At 44.8% G+C, this 25,468-nt stretch overlaps 1 protein-coding gene across 1 annotated transcript in view; it reads left to right on the top strand.

Annotated features, from left to right (window-relative positions):
* The window catches only part of LOC147707021 (adhesion G protein-coupled receptor F3-like), a 239,009-nt gene that overhangs the window by 51,090 nt on the left and 162,451 nt on the right, over positions 1–25,468 (top strand). Inside the window, exon 6 of the mRNA XM_086925615.1 lies at positions 8,166–8,456. Coding sequence (XP_086781741.1) covers positions 8,166–8,456 — 291 coding nt within the window. The remainder of the gene's footprint in view (positions 1–8,165; positions 8,457–25,468) is intronic.

Genomic DNA, 25,468 nt, shown 5'->3' with positions numbered 1-25,468 from the left:
TCGTTGTACCATTGAAGCGCTAGGCGTCTGATGTTGTTATGCCTCGCCAGTCTAGCTAGAGGCTGTACTTTGTCTTGAGAATAAGCCACATTATAGAGTCAGCTGAACCACCTTTTCATTTCTAATTTCGAGTGCTACAGTGCATTTCTAACTGGCAGCTGTATGCATGCTTTGGATATTTACAAAGGTAATAAATACTTTGGGTAAAATAGTGGGATTCACACATTATTTGCCCTATTAGTCAGCATCCTCACTAGTTTTCAACTAGCACGTATGCCTTCCCCCTTCATTTGTTCTCCATGGGACTGTGATCACTGTGGGTAACTTACAACCAGTTGTTTTTATGCACAAACCTTTGAGACATAGTATTGACTAAAGATACTTATCAGATCTTTATAGTCGCTCCAGCTCACATGCTTACATATATTTGTTTGTGCATAGAGCGGGGCCTCAATCTCCGAGCCGTTGCCGGGTGAGGTGAGGCTTGACTCCCACACACTGTTGGGTAAGTCTTTTTCATTGTTTTCAACTTTGTATTCAGAAATTTCTGTGGTTTATTTTAAGTGCAACCTGTGGTAAATCAAAGCGGCCGGTCTAATTTGGCCTGGCCGTGCCAAGTCTTGTTTTGGTCCTCATGTTATAATAGTGTAACCCCCTTTGGGGTTAACTGCTCCTGTAAGTTTGTTAAGCTTTAAGAACACATAGTAGTATTCTCCTTCTGTTTTTGTATTTACAGGACTGCATCCTCTATCAACATATTGTTCAAGAGGACACGGTAGGATGGTCCCAGTGACCACATTATTAGTTTGACAGTCTTAAACTCCTGGTCTGTCATCTTCACTTTTTTACACTACTATCAGAGTGTACCTTTGCAGTAGCAACATTCCATATAAATGGCCCTGTAGAATGCCGGTGTAGTTTCACCTATTGGCAGAAACATGTTGGCCTATTTAATCACACAGCAAAGTAGACAGTGATTTTGTCACACTGTCTTGCATCTCTTTTTAATCTGACGTCTAGGTGAATACCAATAAAGAGTTTTTTGTTCGCCTTGACCGTCATTTTACATCACTTATTCACTTTTCTTTTTTGCACTGCACTGCACCAGCACCGCCCAGTGGCGTGGACACTTCTATCGTATGAGCCATAATTGTGTGCTATCTAGCCAATTCATCTAATCTTTGACACACCAATCTGGTTCTAGACGTCCTACATGACGAGGCTCCGCCAAGTGGGTGGGCTGATAGGATATCTATTGTACACCTAGTGTCCAGTGACCACTTTGGTCTGGTTCAGTGCAATACAAATGCGTAGCTTTCAACAAGGACCTTGTAGACTTGGCACTTTGCTTCCCAGACCCTCCAATTCTTCTTGTTCTTTATAGTTCCAATAGGGGTGATCCGAGTTTGGACGGTCTATAAATATATTCCCCTTGACTCTCCTTAAATAGTTGTTTTTCTGCACTGAGAATAGACCCTTGTAGGACCCTGAAAAGCAGGGTTTTGCTGCTGACTAGTAATGTCTGAGAGTGATGCATTTTATTCTGTTTTGTAGAACCGATTTTAACCAGGCCAAAACAAGATGAGAGACACCACATAATGCAAGACGGTTCAGGAGAATGACTTGTGAGACTGTGTCAAAAGCAGCTGAGAGGTCTAATAAGACCAGCACAGCTTTTTTCCCTGATCTAAAGCGGCTTTCAGGGATTCAGCGGTGTAAAAGAGGGCTGAGTCCGTAGAGTGTTGAGGCCTGAAACATGATTGATTAGGGTGTAAAATGTTGGCTTCTTCCAGATGGGTCATAAGTTGAGAGTTAACCAGTTTTTCGGTAATCTTACTAAGACATGGTAGGAAAGAGATTCGTCGAAGGGTGGTGGGATCAGCAAGTTGTTTCTTTTGGAGAGGCTTGACTGAAGCAAGTTTCCATTCATTGGGAACTTGAGCTAGTAGTAGAGAGGCATTTATTATGGTATTGATAACTGGATTGACAGTATCTATATAGCGTGTAAAATTAAGGGGGGGAAAGGGGTCAAAAAGAGAACCTGATTTCACTGCAAGAACAGCCTTCCGAGATTGTTCTAGGCTAATGGCTTGAAAAGCTCTACGGGATGGTCTCTTTTTATCTAGATCTGCAGTTGTAGCGACAAGCAAAGCGGAGAGTGCAGGGAAATCTTGTTGTAATGACTGGACCTTCTGTTTGAAGTAGTCAGCTATGCGATCTCAAAAAGACTGTGATGGGGGATATCTTGTTTAAGGGATATGGGGTTGGTAAATGAGTTGACTATCTTTTTTTCTAAAAAACAAAAATCTTTTTATTTGCAAAAAGAACAAAGTAAGATGGTCATAACACACAAGGCATACATTTGGTACATGCTATCTGTATGTAAAGCACAGGAATTACAAGTCTGGCAGATCACATTTAGTCATAGGGATAAGTCTATTGCTACGGAGATCTTCAATCAATTAGCTCATCAACGGGAGTAATTTGGGGGGCTCACATATATTTCCCCGGTAGTCATTCCAGTTGGACCACACCGCTACCCACTTCCGTGGACATCCACGGGCCACATAGACTGTCTTTTCCTGAACCATACTAGAATCCATATCCTTCTTCCAGGAGCTGAGCGTTGGTGGTGTAACAGCCCCCCATAACCTCGCAATATTCCTCTTTGTGATCGCTAGGCCTAATGTCACCCATAGTTTGCCTATCGATGGGAGGTCGGAGGGCTCCCAAATATTAAGAAGGCACCTCTTAGCCTCAGAGCACAATTCAACCCCCACACCTCACACATACAATTGAGCACCCGAGTCCAGTAGGTCTGTATCACCTGGCATTCCCATAGTATGTGTAAGAAGGTACCAACCTCCCCACACCCCCTGCGACAGAGTCCATCTTCGCCACGACCCATCAGGACTAGCCTAGTGCCAGAGACATAGACTCTATGCAGGATCTTCAATTGGATCAGTCGTAGTTTTGCTGAGATTGCTATTTCCCTGGGGGATGCCAGCGCCTCTCGCCATTCTTCATCATCAATTTCGAGTCCATCTGCCTCCCATTTCCCCCTCAGAGCTAGTAGTGGATCCGGGTGTGATGAATGAGTTTTTTATATGTGAGAGATATGGCCCTCTCCGGGAGGTGGCCATCGAGTAGCCTGTCTTCGAGTGTTGAGGACTCCGGGAGTTGTGACCTTAGAGGAATATTGGCTAGAAGTGCATCCCGGACCTGCATGTAGCGGAAGTGTTCTGTCCGGGCGAGATCATAGGTGTGCTGAAGAGTGTCAAATGGTATTACCCTGTCTGGGCCCCACAAGTCTTTGATGCGGGATATCCCTATTAGGTCCCAATTGCAAAATCCTTTTGTAGGTCTGAGAGTACCTAGTTTTTCCAAGGCCCAAAGGGGGGTTGCGAGGGTAACCTTGTTGTGCCAACCCAGTTTCTTTTGGACTATGTGCCACAGCTTGTGGGGGGGTCCAGTAAGGCGGTACCTTCCCGATCCTGAGTAGAGGGCCGAATTGAAATTCCCACCCGGGAGAAGCCATTTATCAATCTCGTAACCTGGGTCATTCCCTGCACAGTCTGTACCCTGGTTGATGGCCGATAGGTGCACCGCCCAGTAGTATTTCTGCATTTCCGGGAACGCTATCCCCCCATCAAACCACCCAAGCGTGAGTTTTTGTAAGGAGTTACGGAGCATTCCGGTCCAAAGAAGGTCTCTCTGAATGGCCTCAATGGTGACAAAATATCTTCGTGGAACTAAGTCCTGGTGATTTTGGAGGGTGTACAGGAACCGTGGCAGCGTCATAATTTTAAGCAGTGTTGCCCGGCCCATCAGGGACAACGGGAGGTTTTTCCAGGTGGCATTGTCTCTCTTGAGCCGTTGTAGGGGTGGCAGGAGGTTTCGCTCATACCGAGTGGACCTGTCCTTGGAGATTAAAACTCCCAGGTATGTGAAGCCATCATTAGCTATTTGGATTGAACAGTCACGCAGGATCTGAGGGGGGGGCCATGTAGGACGTAGAGGAGGGATTTCCCCCAGTTAATGCTGTAGCCAGAGTACTCTCCGAAACTGTTAAAGATATCTAGTGCCCTTGCAATGGACTTATGCGGCGTTGTAAGGTAAAGGAGGATATCGTCCGCGTACAGCGAGATCCTGTCTTTCCAACCGTCTGTCCACCGTATCTCCTTCAGGGAGGGAGTCTGCCTAATCCGGGCTGCAAGTGGTTCCAGGGAGAGAGCAAAAAGTAGAGGTGAGAGGGGGCACCCCTGTCGTGTTCCCCTCTCTAGTGTGAAAGTGCTGAGATTTTATTGTTGACTACCACCTGAGCTAGTGGTTCGGTATATAGGAAACGTACTCAGCTGGTAAAGTTTGGACCAAATCCCATCATGTAGGGCCACTCAAGAGTGTCGAACGCCATCGCTGTGTCCAATGATACAACCACGGTATCCTCGTGCAGCCGGTGGCAACACCCCAGCACTCCATGGAGACGGCGCAGATTAAGTGCTGTATTGTGGTGAGGCATAAAGCCCGATTGGTCCGGATGTACCAAGGTTTGAGCCTATTGGCCAGTGCTTTGGCGAGGATTTTCGGCTCAGCATTCAGCAGTGATATCGGTCTATAAGAGGCACATGGCTCTTTAGGTTTCCCCACCTTGGGGATAACAATGACAGTGGCTATGCGTTGGTCCTTTGGCAGTATTCCCTGTTCCCTACTGTCATCGAAAATTTGATGCAGGTGTGCGCCAAGGCTGTCGGGTTTGAGCTTGTAGAGCTCCACCGGCAGACCATTGGGCCCGAGAGCCTTCCCAGGACAAAGGTCATGAATGGCCTTGACTAGTTTATCAACGGTAAGGGGTGCCTCCAGAGTCTCCTGTTCTTATGCAGAGAGAGTGGGAAGGACGATGTCGCCCAATAAGGCCGCCGACTCCTCTTCTGACCTCTCAGATCTCCTAGTGTATACATTTCTGAAGTGTGTCGCAAACTACCTGACAATCTCGTGGGGCTCCGTAATAACAGCCCCCGCATCAATCTTAAGCTCAGCCACCACCTTTTGAGTTTGCTGTTTCCTATCCAGCCATGCTATCAATTTGCCCGCCTTGTCTCCCTGGTCGTACAGTCTACCCTCCCTGTCTCTCGCCAAGGTCTTGGCCGTGTCAGTGGCCAAGTCCTTGTATTCCGCAGTTTTAAGTTGGTTTTGGTGGAGCGGGTCTGGATCCCCGTCACTCTGTGCAGCACCTTCAAGTGCCAGCAGGTCATTTTCTAAGGTAAACATCTGTGCTTCTCGGTCTTTGCGGTGGCCCGCAATCGCCGAAAGGGCCTCCCCCTCAGCACCATCTTAAAGGCCTGCCACAAAACTACTGACGATTCGACAGTACCCACATTCTCCTCAAAGTATCGATCAATCGACTGAGAAAAGTTTCTCTTTGGATACCTCACCCTTAATGTACCAGGCGTTAATCGGCGCCATACACAAAACTTTCCTGTCTTCAATTGTTACGTGTGCCCATAGAGGGGAATGATCCGATATACTCCGCGCCAGATGGGCGACCTCACGGATTGTTGCGTCTTGGTGCATTGGTGCAAGGAGGTAGTCCAGGCGTGAAAAGGTGTGATGCGGACCAGAGAAGAAAGTTTATTGCTTTTGTGTCGGATGTTTGAGGCGCCAGAGGTCAAGGAGTCCGAATGCCTCCATAAGGTTGGGAAGCCACCTTTGTCCTACCCCAATGTCCCTGGCTGGATGTCTGTCTACGTCACCTAAAACCACAGCATTAAAGTCCCCACCCATGAGGAGCAGCCCCTCTGGGAAGGAAAGCAGTAGCTTCCCCAGATCGTGGTATGATTGCGTTTGGAGACCCGGTGGAATGTAGACCGTTACTAAGTTGAGCCTACGACCCTCCCATTTCCCTAAGATAGCCGCAAAGCGTCCCAGAGGATCCACATCTGTACGATCAATGACCATTGGAAAGTTGCGGCGCTGAAGAATCCCAACGCCCCGGGACCCGGATGTGAAACCGGCATGTGTCATCAAGGTGTACTTCCATCTATTTAGTGCATAGCACGTTTTTCCCATCAGGTGGGTCTCCTGCAATAAAACAACATCAACAACCTACCACGCGGATGATGTTCCTGCGGGCTCGTCCTTCTTGGTCCTCCAGCTTCAGGGCCACCTGGCGATGCTGGTGCACCAATTTGTTTACGCGCTGTTTAAGTGCCTTCGAGGAGGTTTGTAGCTCCCGTATATCAGATTAATTTGCCTTGGCCTTTTCCGAGGTTTTACTCAGGTCGGTGCGGAGAAGATTGACTTCGATGGAGATTTTGTCAATTTTTGTCTCCAGATTGGTGCCCAGAGTCTGTAATGCAGTCATGATTGAAGCCAAAGACGGTTCTTTCAGGGCTGCTTGGTCTCCCGATGCACCATCAACCTGGGGAGTCCCCATCTGAACTGCGTACCTGTCTAGCTTGTTAGACTGCGTGGCTACATTGTTCTTGGGCCTCATGTGGCGGCTCACCCACTCAGTCCACAACACTACCGTGGTGTACATAGGCCCACTGGAGAGTCACCCCGACGACAACGGACGGGCACAAGGCGCACTCCAGGGATCCTTCACTCCCACCAGTAGCTATGACTCGCAGCACCCCTGCCTTTCATATGCTTAACTTGGGCACTAGGTGCAGTCCTTCACCCCCAGGTCCGGGCCTACACGGCTGCCTCCCACACACTCCAAGGTATTCCAAAGGACCGTCCGTGCAGCCCTTGAATGTGGTACTCCCCTTCAAGTGGTGGTCTCCTGCTGTATTTTCATTCCATAGGCTGCAATGCTCTCGGCCCGACTGCAGACCCGTGTAGGGCTCCCCCTGCGTTTCAATCTCCGTCTCTCTCTAGTAAGATGGCCCCCAGGGCCAGGCCGCAGAATGGCCCACGTGCCACTGCAGAGTCTCTGTGTAGGGTGCTGCGTGATCATCACCGTGTCCGCATATAAGCACACAACGCTTCCTCTTCAGGGGGGTGGGGGCGGAGGCACCCCGACTTCACCTATGCTATAATGGGCCCCCTTCAGACCCGTGGGCGCCGCCTCCAATGCGGAACCAGTGCACTCAACACTCAGCCGTCCCTCGTGCCCAATGGAGCTGCCAATCACTCAGACCCACAGCTGGGCAGCACACGATCGCCACAGGCCCCCAATGCGTTGCAGGCTGGCCTACTCACTGGCTGCTTCCGATGTTGTTTGGCGTTATTGTTGCATCTCCGTTATCACCAGGGGGGGCCCTCATGTCCGCGCTCCACCGCCAGCCCCCATTCCAAGTGTAGTCGGAATGCACGAGCCCCGGCGCACTCCGTCTCTCCGCGCACAGTCTGTCAAGCTGGGGCCTCGCGTCATCCTCAATCCCGTGTGCACGGCTCCAGCTCTCCCGGCAGTCGTCAGGGCCCAGCCTCTCGGGATCTCCGCACGGCGTAGGAGGCGAGCAGAGCCTCCGGAGTTAGCACCGCCGGCACTGCCATGTAGCCCCAGGCTATGGCTACAGTAGGAGTGCAAATTGGAGTGGATTATGGCCGGATTCAAAGGGGTAAGCGCTCGGCTCCGGCGGAGGTCCCGAGACAGGCGGCCATCTTCGCCGGCGCCTGGCCAGCCCCCGAGTTGAAGATAGTTAAAGATAGTTTTTGGGTTTGCGTTGGCTTTCTTTCATGCTTTCTTTCTCTCTTGCTTTCTTTCTCTCTGTCTCTAGCCTCTGCCTTTCTCTTCTATCTTTCTTTCCTTTTTTCTTTTTCTTCCTTTCTAATAACAATCTTTCATTCTTACCTTCTTTCATTTTTTTTTCAATTTTTACTTCTATTTTTCTCCCTTTCCTTCTCTTTCTTTCACTTTCCTTCTCTCTCTTTCTTTCTCTTTACTTCTCTATTTCTTTCCTTCTCGTTCCCATCTCCTTTCTTTTCTCTTTACTTCTTCTCTTCTTTCTTTCCTTCTTATTCCCTTTCTTTCTTTCTTTCCTTCAAACCAAAGGTGAGCCCGTCTGCGCCCGTCCGCGGCCGGCCGGGGCAAGGGGTTCGCCACTCTGCCCTTTTTGTTACTTATACTGCTTATGACTTGAAACATCTGCACTCTCAACGGCCCCTTTGCCCAACTATACTAGCTAGATTGGACTCATTGGGTCTGCTTTGTCCTCGTTTAGCTTTCCCGAAGTTTTTTCCTACGGCAGCTATGGCCTCCGCTCCTGCCGCACCGACCCCTTTAGCCATCCCCCCCACTCCTGTCAAAGGAGCTGCTAGTTCCAATTTCACGGTGAGATATTTGAACACCCGCTCGCTGGTTAAACATCAGCTGGAGATCTTCCAGCTTCTGGACTCGGATAAGCCCAAAATACTCTTTGTCACAGAAACATGGCTGAATGAGGAGTCTTCACCGGACATCCTTGCGGCGGTTCCTCCAGGCTACTATATCCTCCAAGGCAATAGACCTACCGGTAAGCCGGGTGGTGGGGTGGCAGCTATTATTAAGCATCCCATTAGATTTTCTTCAGTAGCTATTACTGCGATCTCCTTGGTTGACTGCCTCATTCTTAGGCTGGATTCCCCTGTGGCCCCCCTTATTTGTGTTCTAGTCTATCGGCCCCCTCAGTCCATGCTCAATTTTCCATCAATGTTTAGCGATATGCTCTCCCAGTTGGTTATTAACAACTCAAAAATTTTGATCTTGGGGGATTTTAACTACTGGCCCTTTGATGACAGAGAGAGTGCCTGTTCATCCACCTCCAACTTGTTACTGGGTATGAATTGCTCTCAACATATTCGCCAAGCAACTCACATCAAGGGCCATACTCTTGACCAGGTATGGCATCACAACCTGGACATCCTTCCCTGCACCTGGTCGGACCATTCTATTATTACCTTTTCTTTCGCCATCACTACCCATGTTAGTCGAACTCTTGAGGGAAACCTCTCTCATTTACTTCGAGCCTCCTCCTCACCGGAGGACGACTCGTTGGACACCCAAGCACTGGGCCTGCAGTGCTGGCTTGAGTCTGCTAGCGATACTTTAGCCCCACTCAAACAGGTTAGGCTAAAACGCCCCCATGACGCGCAAAGATGGTTTTCAGAGGAACTTAAAGAAAAAAAACTTAAACTTAGACAGGCCGAGCGCTGTTGGCGACGAGTCTATCTTCCTGATAAGAAGCTGGTATTTACGACCCAGCTTAAAGTTTACAAGCTAGCTATCTTGCAAGCTAAAACTTCTTATTTCTCTAAGAAAATTACTGACTCAGCCTCCAAGGCTAAAGATATTTTTTCTATTGTGGAAGAACTCTCACACCCAGATAGGATCACCATCAAACTTCCCCCCTCCCAGGCACTTTGTGACTCCCTTAACTAATTTTTTATTGAAAAAGTTATTACAATTAAAAATAGTATTTCTTGTTCGGTCCCCTCTGATTTACCCACGTTTGTTTCCACTCCCGCTGTTCACAACTCGCAGCAGATTACACAGATACCACCAATCTCGGAAGACGAGTTTCGAACTTTGTTAAATAAGGTGAGCTCTGGCTCCCCTATTGACTGCTGCCCCCCCACGTTTTGCGTGAGGCTTTTTCTGCCTGCCCTATTCCCCCTCTGACTCTCCTCAACAACTCACTCAAAACAGGTTTAGTCCCTAGTTCCTTTAAAACCGTGGTTGTGGTGCCTATCCTCAAGAAACCCAATGCTGAACCCTCCCTCATGAATCATTTTCGTCCTATCTCCCTACTCCCTTACCTCAGCAAAGTCCTTGAGGCTCAGGTTACCCACTGTCTGAGTTCATTTATTGAACACTCACAGTTCCTTGATTCCCAACAGGCCGAGTTTCGACCTGCCCACTCAACTGAGCTGGTCATTCTCTCAGTGATGGAGGAGCTGCGGAGAGGGGCGGAGTGCAACACCAGCCAGGCTCTGGTACTCCTCGATCTGTCGGCCGCCTTCTACACGGTCGACCATGATATTCTGGTCGGCCATGTCGAGGAGGCCGGCATCCGGGGTTCAGCCCTTGACTGGGTTCGCTCGTTTCTGAGTGATCGTCATCAGGCTGCCCGTCCATCCCAGTTCTCTGCTGACAAGGTCAAGTTAACATGTGGCGTCCCGCAGGGCTCCTCTCTTTCCCCCCTTCTTTTTAATTTGTACCATGCCCCCCTCATCCGTTCTTTACGAGGCAGTAATGTCACTGCATTTAATTATGCAGATGACATTCAACTGATCCTCAACACCAACCCCTCGGATCAATCCATCCACAATTTCCAGTCCACTCTATGTCACATCAGTGATTGGATGGGAGCAAACCACCTGAAACTTAACCCCAATAAGACCAAACTGGTTCTTATCGGGGGTACATCCAACCCATGGAATCCTAACTTCTGGCCTACTTGCCTAGGCCTTCCCCCTTGCCCTGCTGGTTCTGCCAAAAGCCTAGGGGTGGTAATCTGTAAGGATCTATCGATGAAACCCCAGATTAACGCGGTGATCTCCTCTAGCTTCTTTCACTTACGTAAAATCCGTAAGATATCTCGATTCCTAACCACAGAGGCCCTCACCCTGGCCTTACTGGCCCTGGTAATTTCCAGGCTAGATTATGCCAACTCTCTCTATGTTGGCATCCCCGCCTACCAACTAAACTGATTACAGCTGGTTCAGAACCAGGCGGAACAATTGATTTTCAATCAGCCTAGGCATCAGCACGTTCGTCCACTATTGAAAACTCTTCATTGGCTCCCCGAAGTTGAACTGTGCAATTTCAAATTGGGCTGCACTATCTTTAAAGCATTGGCTGGCCTCGGCCCGGCCTTCATCTCCTCCCTTCTCCAATACCATGTTCCCCCCCCGGAACCTCCGGTCCTCCCATCTGGCTCTACTTAAAACTCCCACCTTCAAACGCAAGAAACATGGAGGGCTTAAATTCTTGTTTCTTGCCCCTTCCTTTTGGAATGCACTTCCCCTAGAGTTCAGGCTCACCACCTTTTACCCTCATTTCAGGTCCCTCTTGAAAACACACCTGTTCCGTACGGCGCACAATTAATTCCCTTATCTTCTGTTCTCACCTGTTTCTCTCTGCCTCTCTACTGCCTATAGCGCCATGAAACCGCTGGGTGTAAGTGTGCTCTATAAAAATGTTTTACATTACATTACATCTCTTCTCTTCCCTTCCGTTCCCTTCTCTTTCCATTTTTCTTTGTTTCTCTATTCCCCTCTTTCCTTCTTTCATTCTCTTCCCCTCTTTATTTTGTCTTTATTCTTTTTCCTTTCATTTTTTGTTTCTTCTTGCCTTATTTCTTACGTTCTTTCATTCTCTCTCTTGTCTTACTTTTCCCTTTCTGGCTTCCCTTCTTTCTTCATCTTCCCTTCTTTATCTCCTTCTTTCTTTCTTTCTTTCTTTCATTCAGTCTTTCTTTTTTTCTTTTCTTTCTTTCTTTCCTTCTCTCCTTCTCTTTCCTAATCTCTTTCCACCTTCACTTTTTGCCTTCTCTTCATATTTCTTTCTTTCTTTCCTTTTTTCCTTTTTTCTTTTTCTCCCTTTCACTTATCTTCTTTCATTATGGCCTTCTTTCATTCTCTTTCTCTCGTTCCTTCTATTACTTTCTCTTTCCTTCTCTTTCTTTCTCTTTACTTCCTTTCTCTTTATTTTATATTCTTTTTTCTTGCCCTCTCTTTCTTTCTTTCCTTTTCTTTTTTCTTTTCTCTTACGTTCCTTCTTTCTTCCCATCTGTTTCCTAATGGCTTTCTGTCTCTATTTTCCCTCTTTTCTTCTTTTATTTTCTTCCTCTCTTTCTTTCTTTCTTCATTCTTTCTACTTTCTTTTTTCCTTCTTTTTCCTATTTCTTTCCTTCTTTCTCAATCGTTCTTGCCTTTTTTCCTTCTTTCTTCCCTTCTTCCTTTATTGTCCCTTCTTTCTTTCCTTCTTGCTATCGATCTTTCTTCCTCATCTTCTCTCTTTCCAACTCTGTTTCTGTCTAAACTTCTTTCCTTCTCTACTTCTTTCTTTGTTTCTTTCTCTTTTCTGTCTTTTTTTCCTTCTCTCTTTTCATTGTTCCTACTCTTTCCATTTTTACTTCTTTTTTCTCTTTACTTCTTCCTCTCTGTCTCTCCTTTCCCTCCTTTCTCCCTCTTTCTTTCTTTCTTTCTTCTTTCTCTCTCTTTCCCTCTCTCTTTCCTTTTTCTTTCCCTCCCTCTTTCTTTCTCTTTTCCTCTCTTTCCTTCTTTCTTTTGTAATCCTTCTTTATGGTCTTCTTCCTTCGTTTCCTTCACCTTTTCCTTATTTCTTCCTTTTTTCTTTCTCTCTATTCTTCATTCTTTCCTCCTTTGTTACTTTGTCTTACTTTCTTTGTTTGTCTCAAAGGCATGAGCTTGTAGCCAATGCCAGACTGGTTGTCTTTTTAAGTATTTCTCTGCAGTGCCAGGAAGTACTACGGTAATGTGTGTGTTTTGTAGACCCAAAAACGTTTGTGTCTATAGCAAATGATTTTTGTAGTTTGATGAGGGCCTGGCATATTCCCAAACAATAAAGTTTTGTAAAAAATGATAGAAGAATAAGAATTGCAGAAGGCTGTCGGCAATGCCAGATTTGTTGGCTTTGCCAATGCTTGTTTCACTTTGTTACCGAGCGTTTCACTCAATGCTGTAGTGCCGTGATTCTCTGCCCTTTGATATGCGTAAAATAAAAATAGAAATAAACTAAAATAATAAAAATTGCTTTAAGTGTTTTGGAAAGCGCTGCATAAGAGGGAGTTGAAATTGATATTTATTATATTTTGCATGGTGGTCACTTAATAAATAAAGCAAACAATAATGGAATTAAAGGGCAGATGGCCGGGTTGCTGTAATTGGAAATTGTTCATTATAATCTCTTTATACCCAAAATCTGCCAAAGGCTCTACTGTAAACTGATAATTTTGGAAAGTTTCCACCATTTCAATATGCACAAAACAGAAGTGCATACAAGGGTGCGCTAGAAGAGATATGGATTGTTTTGTAATATTAATTATGGGCCTTCAGAGGTAAAACATCTGGCACTTGCATCATTCAGTTATACAAAATTAACCATAAAATTAACCATAAAATTAGAAAGATGGTGGTTAAATGAACGCATGGCAAAATTCAGTGACACATTCTGCCCAGTTCTACAAACAATCAGATATGAATACTTGGAATCAATGATACAATAACTAAACATTGGCACTGTAATGATCATGCTCTGGCAATGCATGTTCGTTAATTAATCAAAAAGAGACTAGCTAGGAATGGGGTTTGGCAAGATTTTTATTTTAAAGATCTTAGTGACTCAGTCTTGTTTTGTCAAGGGGTGATGGCACCTGATGGGTGTCCTTAAAAAGCCCTCACCCACCAACCTAGTTGGTGGCATGCTTCATCATCGGGCCCACCCAGTGACACCCTTTTATATGTCCTTCGGGTACTGGGACCCCCGCCAAGTCGTTTTAAATTCACAAACTTATCATCCTTCACCGCACACACTTCCTCTGCGAAGGAGGCACAACAGGTCCAAAGCAGGGACTGGCCAGAAATCCTGGTCAATCCTGGTCAACCCTTTGCCACTTCAATAACCTTGAAGAGAAAACTACTTAAAACTAGCGTGTACTTGAGAAGGGAATCCCCCCTCTCACACATAGATACACTTTAGGGCGTGTAGACACATAGTCTGTTTCACACACCCACTAGTTTTAATTGCACACACCCTTTTATATGTCCTGAAGAAAGCCAGCATACTGATAAGGCACTGGCTGAAACATGTTGACACTCTAAAGGACGGGGAGGTCGTAACTCCCCTCCAACGTCCCACAGCCTTATTTTTAACCGCTGACGGAGGCCCAGGTAATAAAGTCTCTTCCCCTTTCGGGTACTGGGACCCCCGCCAAGCCGTTTTAAATTCACAAACTTATCACCCTTCACCGCACACACAGTGACATACCTGCTCCGCTGTAACAAGGCGTCGTAGCACACCCGGGACACGCTAGGTGTCACTGGGTGGGCCTGATGATGAAGCATGCCACCAACTAGGTTGGTGGGTGAGGGCTTTTTAAGGACACCCATCAGGTGCCATCACCCCTTGACAAAACAAGACTGAGTCACTAAGATCTTTAAAATAAAAATCTTGCCAAACCCCATTCCTAGCTAGTCTCTTTTTGATTAATTAACATATAAACCGGGGATCTGGACTAGCTATCTGGTCCTCTCTCTCCCTCTTGATACACAAAAAAATGCGTGTTCGTTAACAGCTTTGGTATTGCTAATCCTTGTTGAATTTGTGACAAGCATTGGCAAAGTTGTTAGTGTCAGGCGCAAAGCTTGGAATTGTATTTCGTTTACTTTCAAGATGGCTGTCATGTTGGATGTAGACGCACCGTGACAGCCATCTTGGAACAATATGGTAAAGCTTGGGTACTACCAAGATTCTCCAGGGTTCACTTTAATATTATACAAGAGCTGACTTCTCTGGTACAATCAGCAACCTCGAATGCCAAATTGCAGACACAAATGCATAGGCATTGCTTGACATGGCAGAGGCGGGTCACAAATGCCTGAGTACAGAATGATGCCAACGGTAAATCCGTCACATATCCAACTAGAACTGCTAATGCGCAAGTACAATCTCAAACGACCAAACACAACCTCAAATAAACAGAAGCAAACATCATGCGTAAAGACAAAGCCTAAAATGTCCAGGCACAGAGTCCATTTTGCAGCCACGCTCTCCAACTCCTAACCACAGCCTGAAATGTCCAGGCACGAACTAAAATGACCGGAAAAACACACACAGCTGTACACTCAAATGCCATACACGTACTCTAATGCCAGTCAAAGTTTGATCTGCCCATGGGTGGCATTATATGAGTGCCACAAATTCTCTTACCATAAGAGGCACTACCGTCAGTCTTTCGAGGGTACCACAACCCTGCTGATACTGAAATGCCAGAGGTCAAGTCCATGTTTTATTTGCCTTTCCGATTAAATCCCATTGTAAAGTTAAGATAATACTTAGGACAAAATACCTGGTACCTCTAACGTTGGCACAACCAACATAGCAAACCACAGTCTCTTACGTGAAAGGGTGATGGGCAATGCACTCTGCCCAAAAACTAAAAATACAAATCATCACTGCCAGCATCCGCTACTCATTACCCTTACTCTTTTCTTCAACACTTTTTAACCCAATGATTGCCAAATCGATCCATTGATGCAAGTTTTTATGATATACCTCAGTCATATAAATAACTTAAATGCGTCCATATGCTATATTTACATAATAAAAGGTAATCTCTCAATAAACACATCTTAAATCAATTAACCTTGGCATATACATATAGCCTCACAGGGAATTTGAACATCCCTGCCTCGTAAGCAGATGGTTTGTAACTTTTCCACCCGTTGCCTTTCCAAAGTTAATAAATCTCTATTCCCTTCAGGATTCATTTTTTTAGGCAAAGTTAGGCCACGTGTTAGTATGCACGTGAAATTATCCCTTATAAAACCCACGTGAATTCTCTTGTCCAAGGGAGAGCTGGGGCTCAAATAAGGATCCCTATCATATAAGGTATCATGCAAGTTAAGCTTATTCAAAGAGGAAATGCCAGTTTCAAAACTCACCTGTTGAATGATGGAAATAAAGCAGGGTTTCTGTTTCACCAGGGTTAACTTGCAACTGTCTCTAGACTCTAGAAGGGAGAATCTTGCAGAAAGCGTTGCAGAAAGAAACTTGTAACAGACTATTTTAGGATTTATATGCCAATGCTTGTTTAGGATTTGATATGGCCCATGAAAGATTCATGGACAATTTACAATGGACAGAATGATCAATGACCATACTGTCTTCTCTTCGGCCACTTCCCATCGAAGCAAGGTCAATTTACAAGAATGCCTGTATCACCCACAAACCCTTGCACACTTCCACCCCTCACTATCTGGCAAAAAAACTCAAAATCCCAGGCGGCTCTAGACCTTCATGCAATGCTAAAAAACTACTGCTCGAGCCCCCTACTGCCAAAAGGGAAAGATGTATGGCTCAATCCTTCTCAGGCAATGCAGCTAGAGTCTGGAACTCACTTCCCCCAACCCTCCGAACTACAGCCTCTATCCGGACCTTCAAAACAGATCTTAAATCCCTTCTCTTCATAAGACACTTTCAGGCTTAATTCAACTCTCTCTCATGTCCCTCAAGACTATTTGGCAGTCATTTGAATACCTGTATTAACCTATTTCTTTAACCTCTTATTTTATCTTTACCTTTTGAACTAGCCTGATTGTATTTGTTACTTGTTAGTGTGTAATCGATATATATGAAAACGAAAGTATGTCTGTTTGTCCTTTATGCATTACTACACCATTCATCCGATCGCCATGAAACTTTGGGAAGTTGTTGAGTACAATTCCGCGAAGGTTTCTGGCAAAAAAACAAAACAAATGGTTAAAAGTTGTTGAGTACACTCCCGCGAAGGTTTCTGGCAAAAAAACATTTTTTTTAAATTGTTAAATATCGCCCCCCCGGCACCCTAGGGCCCTCATAATCTTTCCAATACTGAACGTTTACAGTTTCCGATGCGACTCGCTTTTGCAATGACCATCAACAAAGCACAAGGACAATCGCTGCAAGTGTGTGGACTAGATTTGGAGAATCCGTGCTTCTCACATGGACAACTGTATGTGGCCAGCTCACACGTTGGAAAACCTGATTTATTTGTGTACGCACCAGACGGAAAAACAAATAATACCGTGTATCCACAAGCACTCGAATAAATAAACAGAATTAAAACAACACTTTAAAATGTTTTCCATATTAAAATGAATAAGTTTCAATAAAAATGACACAATGTAAATTGAATGTTATCATAACAAGTTTCCTTAAATTTCCTTTATTCTGAGATCGCAGCAACGCGCGACGGGTAAGCTAGTTCTCCTTATGTAACATACTTGGTTCTAATGTAAAGCACTCTGACACCTTTGGGTAAAGTCTGCACCATATAAAACTGCATTAAAAAATAAATGCTATAGTAGAACATTTCAAATCGTAAAGTACCTGTGCCAGCAATGGAGCAGCCCCAGGAGCAGACTAAGTGTCCAGACAGCCACAATGTTCAAAGATATCAACAGAGATTGTAGTAAAACTCAGACATAAAAAGCATAGAACTGACCACAAAACTCCATCTACCACAATGCTATAGGCCTTACCAAAGACACTCACCTGTGCTACGTTCTGTGCGGTCCTGAATGCCATCACAATTAGTGCTTATACTTACATCAAACTTTAAACACCTTACATCTTTGCCTGCCTATGCTGCTTCTGTGCAGATTCTGAAGAGTTCAAGAGTCCAGAAAAAGAATCCAGACCCTTGATGCCCATCTTCTACTGAGAATTAACAAATTCAATCACATCATCCAAACCTCCGCTGCTCTCCATTGACTGCCTGTTGCTCATCAAGTAATGCAAAAGTTGGACTGCAATGTTTATAGTGACTAACATAAGCTGAGATCTCCTTTGCTAAAGCAAAGCTACTCATAACCAGTCACCCAGATTTAAATGGCGCATCCCTCATAAGATATATAATATCACACAGGACACACATACTAATCTATGTTTAACCGTAATTTCTATCAGTGCCAATGTAGGCAGGCTAAAACTGCTAACACTATTGCAGTCAGTTGTATTTTCTTGCTACCAGGAACCAACAGTCTATCAGTACCCAGGCCTACTCAACTCTACCCTTGCGACAATGCATGCAAGCAACACCAGGACTCTGTAGTTCAAGGTCCTAGAATGCGGAATACACTAAGACTAAGAGTGAGGGAAGAGCCCAATCACATTCATTTCAAGGAGGACCTATGCAATAAGCAGCTCAGGCACACCTTAAATTGAACATTTATGCCTAGTCTTTATCAAGAACGTAGTACTGGGCCCGCCATTTTCGTTGGGCTCCAACTGATTCCTGTTTACTTTTGTACAATGAGTGTTGTTGTCATAGTGCACTGAAGTAAGCAAAATACATTGTGTTGAGCGCTAAAAAACAACTTAAATATATCCAAGAACACATTATTTAGAACTATGGATGCACCGGTGATTGTGTACTCCTGCAATCATGTGTTAACTGAGTCAGTGTGGGCATGCATGATAATCGCAAAACTCTTATTCTCAGGAGATGCAGTTGCTAACTTTAGAATCTCAAATCAAATAGGCTAAGATAAATTTCACCTTCCTGCAGTTATTTACTTTTCTGTAACTTTGACGCATCGTACAAAATGTATTTGGAACAAAGGTACAGGCTGACCAGGCTCCTCAATTAAGTGTATTGTGGCATGGCTGAAAGAAACCGGTTGAGTGAAAATCTCAACTCCCGACAACTGCGAAGTAGTCTACCTGGCAAAAGCAAACAAATGTAGCCTCCGGACTCTCTACTCAAAGTAGCATGGCAAAAATGAAGATCTATGGGAGATACAAATGCGTGGAAGCAACAGGTCGAGTACATTTCAGTGATTTACATTGCAGGAGCCGGGTAACCAAATCTCTGGCCTTGTTTTGATCATATTCTGGCATGATTAAAATAAAAAGTGCAGATCCTCTTTGTAATAAGGAATACCTTACAGGAACAGGATGAGAGGGGCCTCAAGGATTTGTTCTTTCTTAAGGCAAAGAGATGAGTAAGGCCCATGCAGTCTCTCAATATTCTCTATGGTTGAGTGGCCCAGTGAGTTCCTATTGGTGCGTAGGGGCATGCTCTGGTATAGGCTGAATAAGGGGATACTGAAGACAGGTAATTTGAGGACAGGTGGAAAATGAAAGTTCTACCTGGTGCTGTACTTGGATCTATATAGAATAGGCACTAGCCAAAAAAGTAAAGCGGTGATTCTTGATTAATGTATACAGAAAGTATGGTGCTTCTAATGGAAAAGGTAACAGTGCAAGTTTGGGGGCCAGTGATTCCTTCTGTGTCATAGGCTGACTGGTGTTCTAGAAGCGTGCCAGCTTCATTACATATGTATGAGGTAAGGCTGGTATCAATACAAAGTACGTCCGGGGGTAAAGGGGGAATCAAACGTGTAATTCCTCATTTTTTGCAAACGTACAATGGGACGCTTGTGACTGAGAAGGTTAAGCGAGAAAATGGTTTCCTTCTTAAAGTGAACTGGATTTCTGCAATTAAATCGTGCACAAGAAAGTTATCACTTTCTTTGTAACACCTCCATCACACAATTTCCCATGAAGCTGAAAGAACAGCAAATGCATTCATTACTTTATTCCGAGGGTCGACATTTCCATCATGAACTGAGCTATGCCCGTTCTGTTCCTTCCGGGCAGGTGTACTGCTATAGGGGCATCCCCGGAAGAAAGGGAGGTGCTTCAGACCTGCTCGGGTTGTGTCTTACACGGGGGTCCGCACTTGGCATGAAGCTGCAGGGTCAGCAGCACGGAAACGCACAAGATAGTTATAACTTTCTTTGTAACACCTCCATCCCACATTTTCCCATGAAGCTGAAAGAACTGCAAATGTATTCATTACTTTATTCAGAGGGTCGACATTTCCATCATGAAGTGAGCAATGCCTGTTCTGTTCCTTCCGGGCAGGTGTACTGCTATAGCGGCATCTCCGGATGAAAGGGAGGCACTTCGGACCTGCTTGCCTACTCTAGCTCGGGTTGTGTCTTACACCGGGGTCCGCACTTGACACGAAGCTGCATGCTTAGCAGCACGGAAACGAGAAGAGTCACAAACAAGCACACAGACATCTAGTTGTCCAAGGGCCATCCACATTCAACAGAATGTTAAAACAAGGAATAGAGCGCCCTCGTGTGACTCTCCTAAATTAAAAGGAGCAGTTCTATCCCCAAAGCAATTAAAAACAAGCGCGTTCCTGGTGCTAAAAGGGTGCAGCAGGAAGAGGGGCGAGAGGAGGGGGCAAGTGAAAGCTTTTCACTCGCGGGAGCGTGCAGTGCCAGGATCAATAATTGCTCCCACATGGCGCCGCGCGCTCCCGCAAGTAAATCTCAGCACGCGTTGCCATTGAAGGCAATGGAACGCGTGCACGTTTTTGGCTGAAAAGCCAAAGTGATCGCAAAAGGTCTTTTTTGCCTAAGCAGCGCATGCGCACTGCGTAGGCGAGACCTGAAAAGAACTCAACAGCCGTTTTACCCAACTTAAGGTAGATTTATGGCTTTGGCATTGAATTTATCAAAATGAACAAATAAGACAAATATTTTGTTTCAATGTTGTCAAGCTTAGCTGCATACAGAAAGCTAAGCATTACATTAGAGGTAAAACAGGCCGCACAGCCTAATATTAAACAATTTAGGACCACTAAAGTCTGTTTTCATACCAGAGATCTCTCTGCCTCTAGGAAGTGCTTTGGGTCGTTTCCCTGGTGCAAGTCATGGCATGAGAATGCCTTGGGAGAGTGGTGGCAGTGGGGCTACCAGTCTTGTCAAGTGATCTCCATCTGGCTTATTTTCAGTTAAAGGCAATTAAACTTTCAGTGTGCTCTATCGAAGAAGGTTTATTCACTCCATGTCACCAATTCACTATAGAGGAAATCGAGTTGTTTATCTGGAAGCACTGGGCGGCTCCATAGGTAAAACCAAGACAGCTCTTAGCTTGGAAAAGCTGTTACGAGTGTTCTCTAGTATTGAAAGAAGAACATTTTTTGATTTTAAGTCATGGTAAAAAGAGAGGCACTTGAGAGATTTTAAATATTTCAGATTATAGGGGAAATTTTATGTGAAATTATAGGTATTTTCATAGAAGGCTTTTTGCAAAACAAGGGAATGTCAGCAACTCTAAACCACTTTTCCTTATATTCATTGGTCAGGCATAACCATTTTTTAGGCACAGTTGTTATCATTCAAGAGTCATACATGACATGGGTGGAGATGCATCCACTTCTACGCCAGGCCTGAGAAATAGGGTTGCTGTGTGAGTGGAGTGTTGACCCTGCTTAAGCAACAGCCACAGTCCCTGTCAGAGTAAACCACAAAATGCACTAAATTATCCTGTGATTAACCCTCTGCTTGGCACAAAATCAGTCGTGCTTAATTTAGAGGCAAGGTGTAAAGTAATTTTGCAGCACACAAACGGTAATAAAGTGAACACAGAGCAAGAAAATTCCTACACCAATTTAGATTTAAAAAAATATATTTATAAATTATGGGGCCCGATCAGCGCTTACCTTTAAACTTAAAAGTAATTTCTGTAAAAAGTCTCTTAGGAGGTAAAAGATAAGCGGGGCAAGGATGCAGGCAGTGTCTGAGAAGGAGGCGGTGTTGTCAGGGAGCCGCTGAGCACTTTTAACACCACCACCAAGGGTGCAGGACTGGACGGGAACCACTTGGGGGTTAGGACTCACTCAGGTGTGGTCCAGGTGTAGGTTCAAGATGGTTGGAGCCTTTTCTGTCCCTGAGGCTCTGACCAGAACGCCACTCAGCTAGCCCTTGGAGTCACTCTGGTAGTACTGGGTTCAAGAGGTGTAACAATGCTCCAGCAGCAGGGCAGTCCTCTGTGGGTTCAAGGCAGGATTCAGGCAGCAGAGCAGCTCTTCCAGGTACAGCAAAATAGTCTTATGAAGTACACAGAAAGTCACACCAGCATGCAGTCCTCTGAGAGTCTTCCCGCTGGCCCAGAAGTAAACAGAAGAGTGGGTCACAGGGTCCTATTTTGTTTACCAGGTTCCTTCTTTGAAAAGTGGAGAAGTTTTGTGAGAATTCCCTTTGAACTGCTTGAGGTTTCTTGCTTCCTCTGGCCTGGCTTCTGCCTATCTGCATGAACAATGCAGGGGGGTACGTTTTGTGTGTGAAGGCAGGGCACAGCTTATTCAGTTGAAAGTTGGGCTGTCCTAGCTCCGCTTCCCCATCCTGCCAAGGATGGCTAATCCAGGCACATCTTATCCCTCTATTGTATGGCTGTCTAGGAGAAATAAACAAAGTCCAGCTGCCAACTACACCCAGTCATGTGACTCAGAACATCCTTCAGGCACCAAAATAGTTTGGGCAGGAAAATGCCAACTTTCTAAAAGTGGCATTTTTTAAATTGTAAATTAAATCTGACTTTACCATTAGAGGGGATTTTTTATTACCATTTCTCAAATATCAAACATGAAATGTTCTAAGGCAAACCAATGCTATCCTATGGAAGAGGTTGGCCTCACAGTAGTGAAAAATAAGTGTAGAAATATTTCACTTACAGGACTTGTAAAACCTAACAATTGTCCAATTTTTATATTACAATCTATCTTGCCATATGGAGTACCTAGCGTCTACCTTGTGTTGATTTATATTTAAACAAGCTGATCACCGGCAAAGTAGCATTTCTCAGAGCCCTAGTAAATGTCTCGGCCGACTCCAGCGCATGCGCTGGATCAGACCGAGACCTAAAAAGGGAGGTTTAAGGCTGAGCATGGGGGTTGTGTTGCCAAGTCGAATTGGCAGTTCAAAACTGCATATAGCCTGCACTGGCAGGCCTGGGACATGATTAAAGGGTCCACTTAAGCGAGTAGCACAATAAGTGCTCCAGGCCCACTTGTAGAATTTAATTTACAGGCCTTGGGTATATGGTATATCACTGTTCTAGGGACTTATAAGCAAATATGCCATCTGGTGTAAGCCAATTTTGCCATGATTAGGGAGCGAGCATAACCACTCAAGCACTGGCTAGCAGTGATAACATTAACAGTGTTCTGAAGCCAACAAAAACTAATTCAGCAAAATAGAAGGGTGAAGGCAAAACGTTTGGGAGAAGACCGCCCAAGGATGACAGGTATAACACTAGGTATAGAGTATTTATAGGTCTTGGTTGTTGGAGATGAAACTACCCATGTTACATGTCAGTTATGTTTGCTTCATTTCTGCAAGCTGATCCCACTGCATGAATAGGAGCAGTAATGCTAGAATGGGTTCTCCTTCCTACCTCCTCAGTATACTTGGAGTGTTGTAACTTCACCCCTACCTGCTTCCTGAACAAAGTACATAAAGTCTGTTCAGGTCAAGCATCCTTTCAAATGACAGCACCTTCTCATTGCTCGGAATATGTCATGAATTAGATTTTGAAGAAATCCAAACCATCCAAGCCTACATTTATGAAGTCAGCAAGGCCTTCTATCGCTCTAAATAGTGAGAGGTTTCTGGAAGATGTGGCTTAGTGGCGTGTGCTTCCACCTTTGGAACCTGGGTTCCCACATTTGAATCTTGGCCTTGGCCTGTGATTCAACAGTGTGTGATTCTGGGTCAATCACTTAATCTTCCTATGCCTAAAAATTAGGAATGTAATGTGTAAAATGTATTTGTGTAATCCACACTTGATGTGCACTCTAGATCGTGTCCCAACCCCTCACATATTGTAAAATGCTCTGGTACTTCATGGTTAGATTTGTGTATTATAAATACAGATGTATAAAGATATAGTTATATAGACAGTTTTGCTTATCAGCCATTTTATAATTGGCACCTTCTGACACCTCTTATCTCTTGCTGGAGGACACATTAGGCTGGGCTTGGCTGTGGCACTACCTCTCATAAATGACAACTGGCTGTGGCTGGTGGAGGCTTTTATCAGTGACTGTTTGCACATCCTGGTATTGGTTGTGGCCTGGCACCGTTAATCAGTGACTGCTGGAACGCGTGCTGATGGAGAGAGAGAGGAAGAGAATAAAATAGTTTAGTCTCAGGACTTGTGCTATGTATGCTGCCTTTGTGACTCCCCAACATAGCTCTTCAGTTTTTTGAACCAGGAGAGAAACTGTAACAAAACAGTGAGATCTGACAGAAGATTGACATGGAAACCCTGGGCTTTGACAGTGTCGGAGACTACCTTTGTATGCACTGAACCAGAGGGCAGTGCCAGGGATTACAAGGGGCTGGCCAGCGCTAGCAAGAGGATGTCCAGGGAAAGCTGTTCCTGCCCATGGCTTCATGCTTGAGGAGAAAAGACGAAAGAGATATATGGGGCAGAGGACTGCACTACCCAAATATTTTGAACCTCAGGAAGGTTTATTGCAGTGTGGTTTGGCAAACATGGAAGGTAACTAGTCCTGAAAGTGTGTGTATTTATGCAGCATAAACCTTGATAGAGGGTAACAGAGCACTGAACATGGGTGGCGGCCGTGACATACGATTTAATTATCGTTTACAGTGACACTGAGTCTTCCATGCGGGATGGCTTGTATCATTTAAAGAAGTAATGTGCTGTGAAGAAGTGTACTTTCAGATGCTTTCTGCACTGTAGGAGGGTTATGGTAGTCCTGATGCTGATGGAGATTCTGCTCTTTGGTTATTTCATTTTTTGCAGTTTTTACTTACTAGCCTAGAGATGTCTTGAATTCTGGTTTTGTGATGTCCAGGACATTCCTATCTTGTAGCTTTATGTGTGATGCAGCCACGCATGAGACTATAATGTAGGCCTAGAAGGGGAGGCAGTATGAATCCTTCAGGGCTGGGATGATGTGGTTCGACTATTGTACTGTGTAGGGAACACAAGGGTAGATTTATACACCTTTTGCCCCAGAGCAAAGACAGAAAAAGTGGCCCAAACTGGCATACATTCTTGATAAACTATTTATTTTCCAGCACCAATCTGTTTTAGCACTTGAAAGTAGTCTTTAAAGTACAGTAAATATCAGTTTGCACTGCTGTGCATTACTATGCATCTAGGAGGGTATCCCATGCAACCGCCCATAATTTTTGACGTATAGCCCAGTCTTCTAACAATAGTAGGCAGCGCGTTGTGCCTTAAATATCACCCCAGGTGCTAAAACGAGAACTTTTTTCATTTCTCCAAATGTTTGCAACATTGCATATTTGCTGCACTGTACAGCACATATACAATGTAGGAATAAAAAATAAATACATTTAAGCATAGTATTTTTGACTGATAGGAAACTATTCCAGTATCAAACCTAATATAGACATCACGCAAACCCGATTGTACTATGGTGCAACAGTGTGTGTGCTGCTGTTCAGCCTATTTAAGCATGAGATCAGGCACAAATCGAAGCATTGGCATATTTTTGTACATAGGGCATGACACTGATGTATACAAAAAAGTGATACAAAGAATGCTTGAATTAATCTCAATCACTGGTAATTATGCTGAGCTGCATTCCAATCCACCACTGGTTTGCATAACTTGACCCCTCAGTTTTGAGCCAACCATATGCAAATCAGTCTTGACTGGTCTCTATTAGGAACAACCCAGTCTGAACTCCCAGTCGAGGTACTCCATGAACAGGAAAACAGTCATAAACATAAGCCCTGTGTTTTGCCAAGGGTTTAATGCAGGGTAGCGCGCAATTTTAGTTGCTGTGCTGCACTGTACAACTTTTCTAGGTTTCGCCGGCACATCGCTTGTGCTGTGCTTGAGAAATCTATTATATTAAATATAATCTTAAAAGAGGCATTATCCCGTCCCTTTGCTTTTCATTGGTTCCTGTGCTTGTTACTTACTTTTCATCCATTTCTATTGGCTGTAGCATTGTTT

This window comes from Lissotriton vulgaris, chromosome 6 (assembly GCF_964263255.1).
Source record: "Lissotriton vulgaris chromosome 6, aLisVul1.2, whole genome shotgun sequence".
Taxonomy (NCBI): Eukaryota; Metazoa; Chordata; class Amphibia; order Caudata; family Salamandridae; genus Lissotriton; species Lissotriton vulgaris.
Note: the sequence above shows the minus strand (reverse complement) of the source record. Positions and strands in the feature narration are given on the sequence as shown.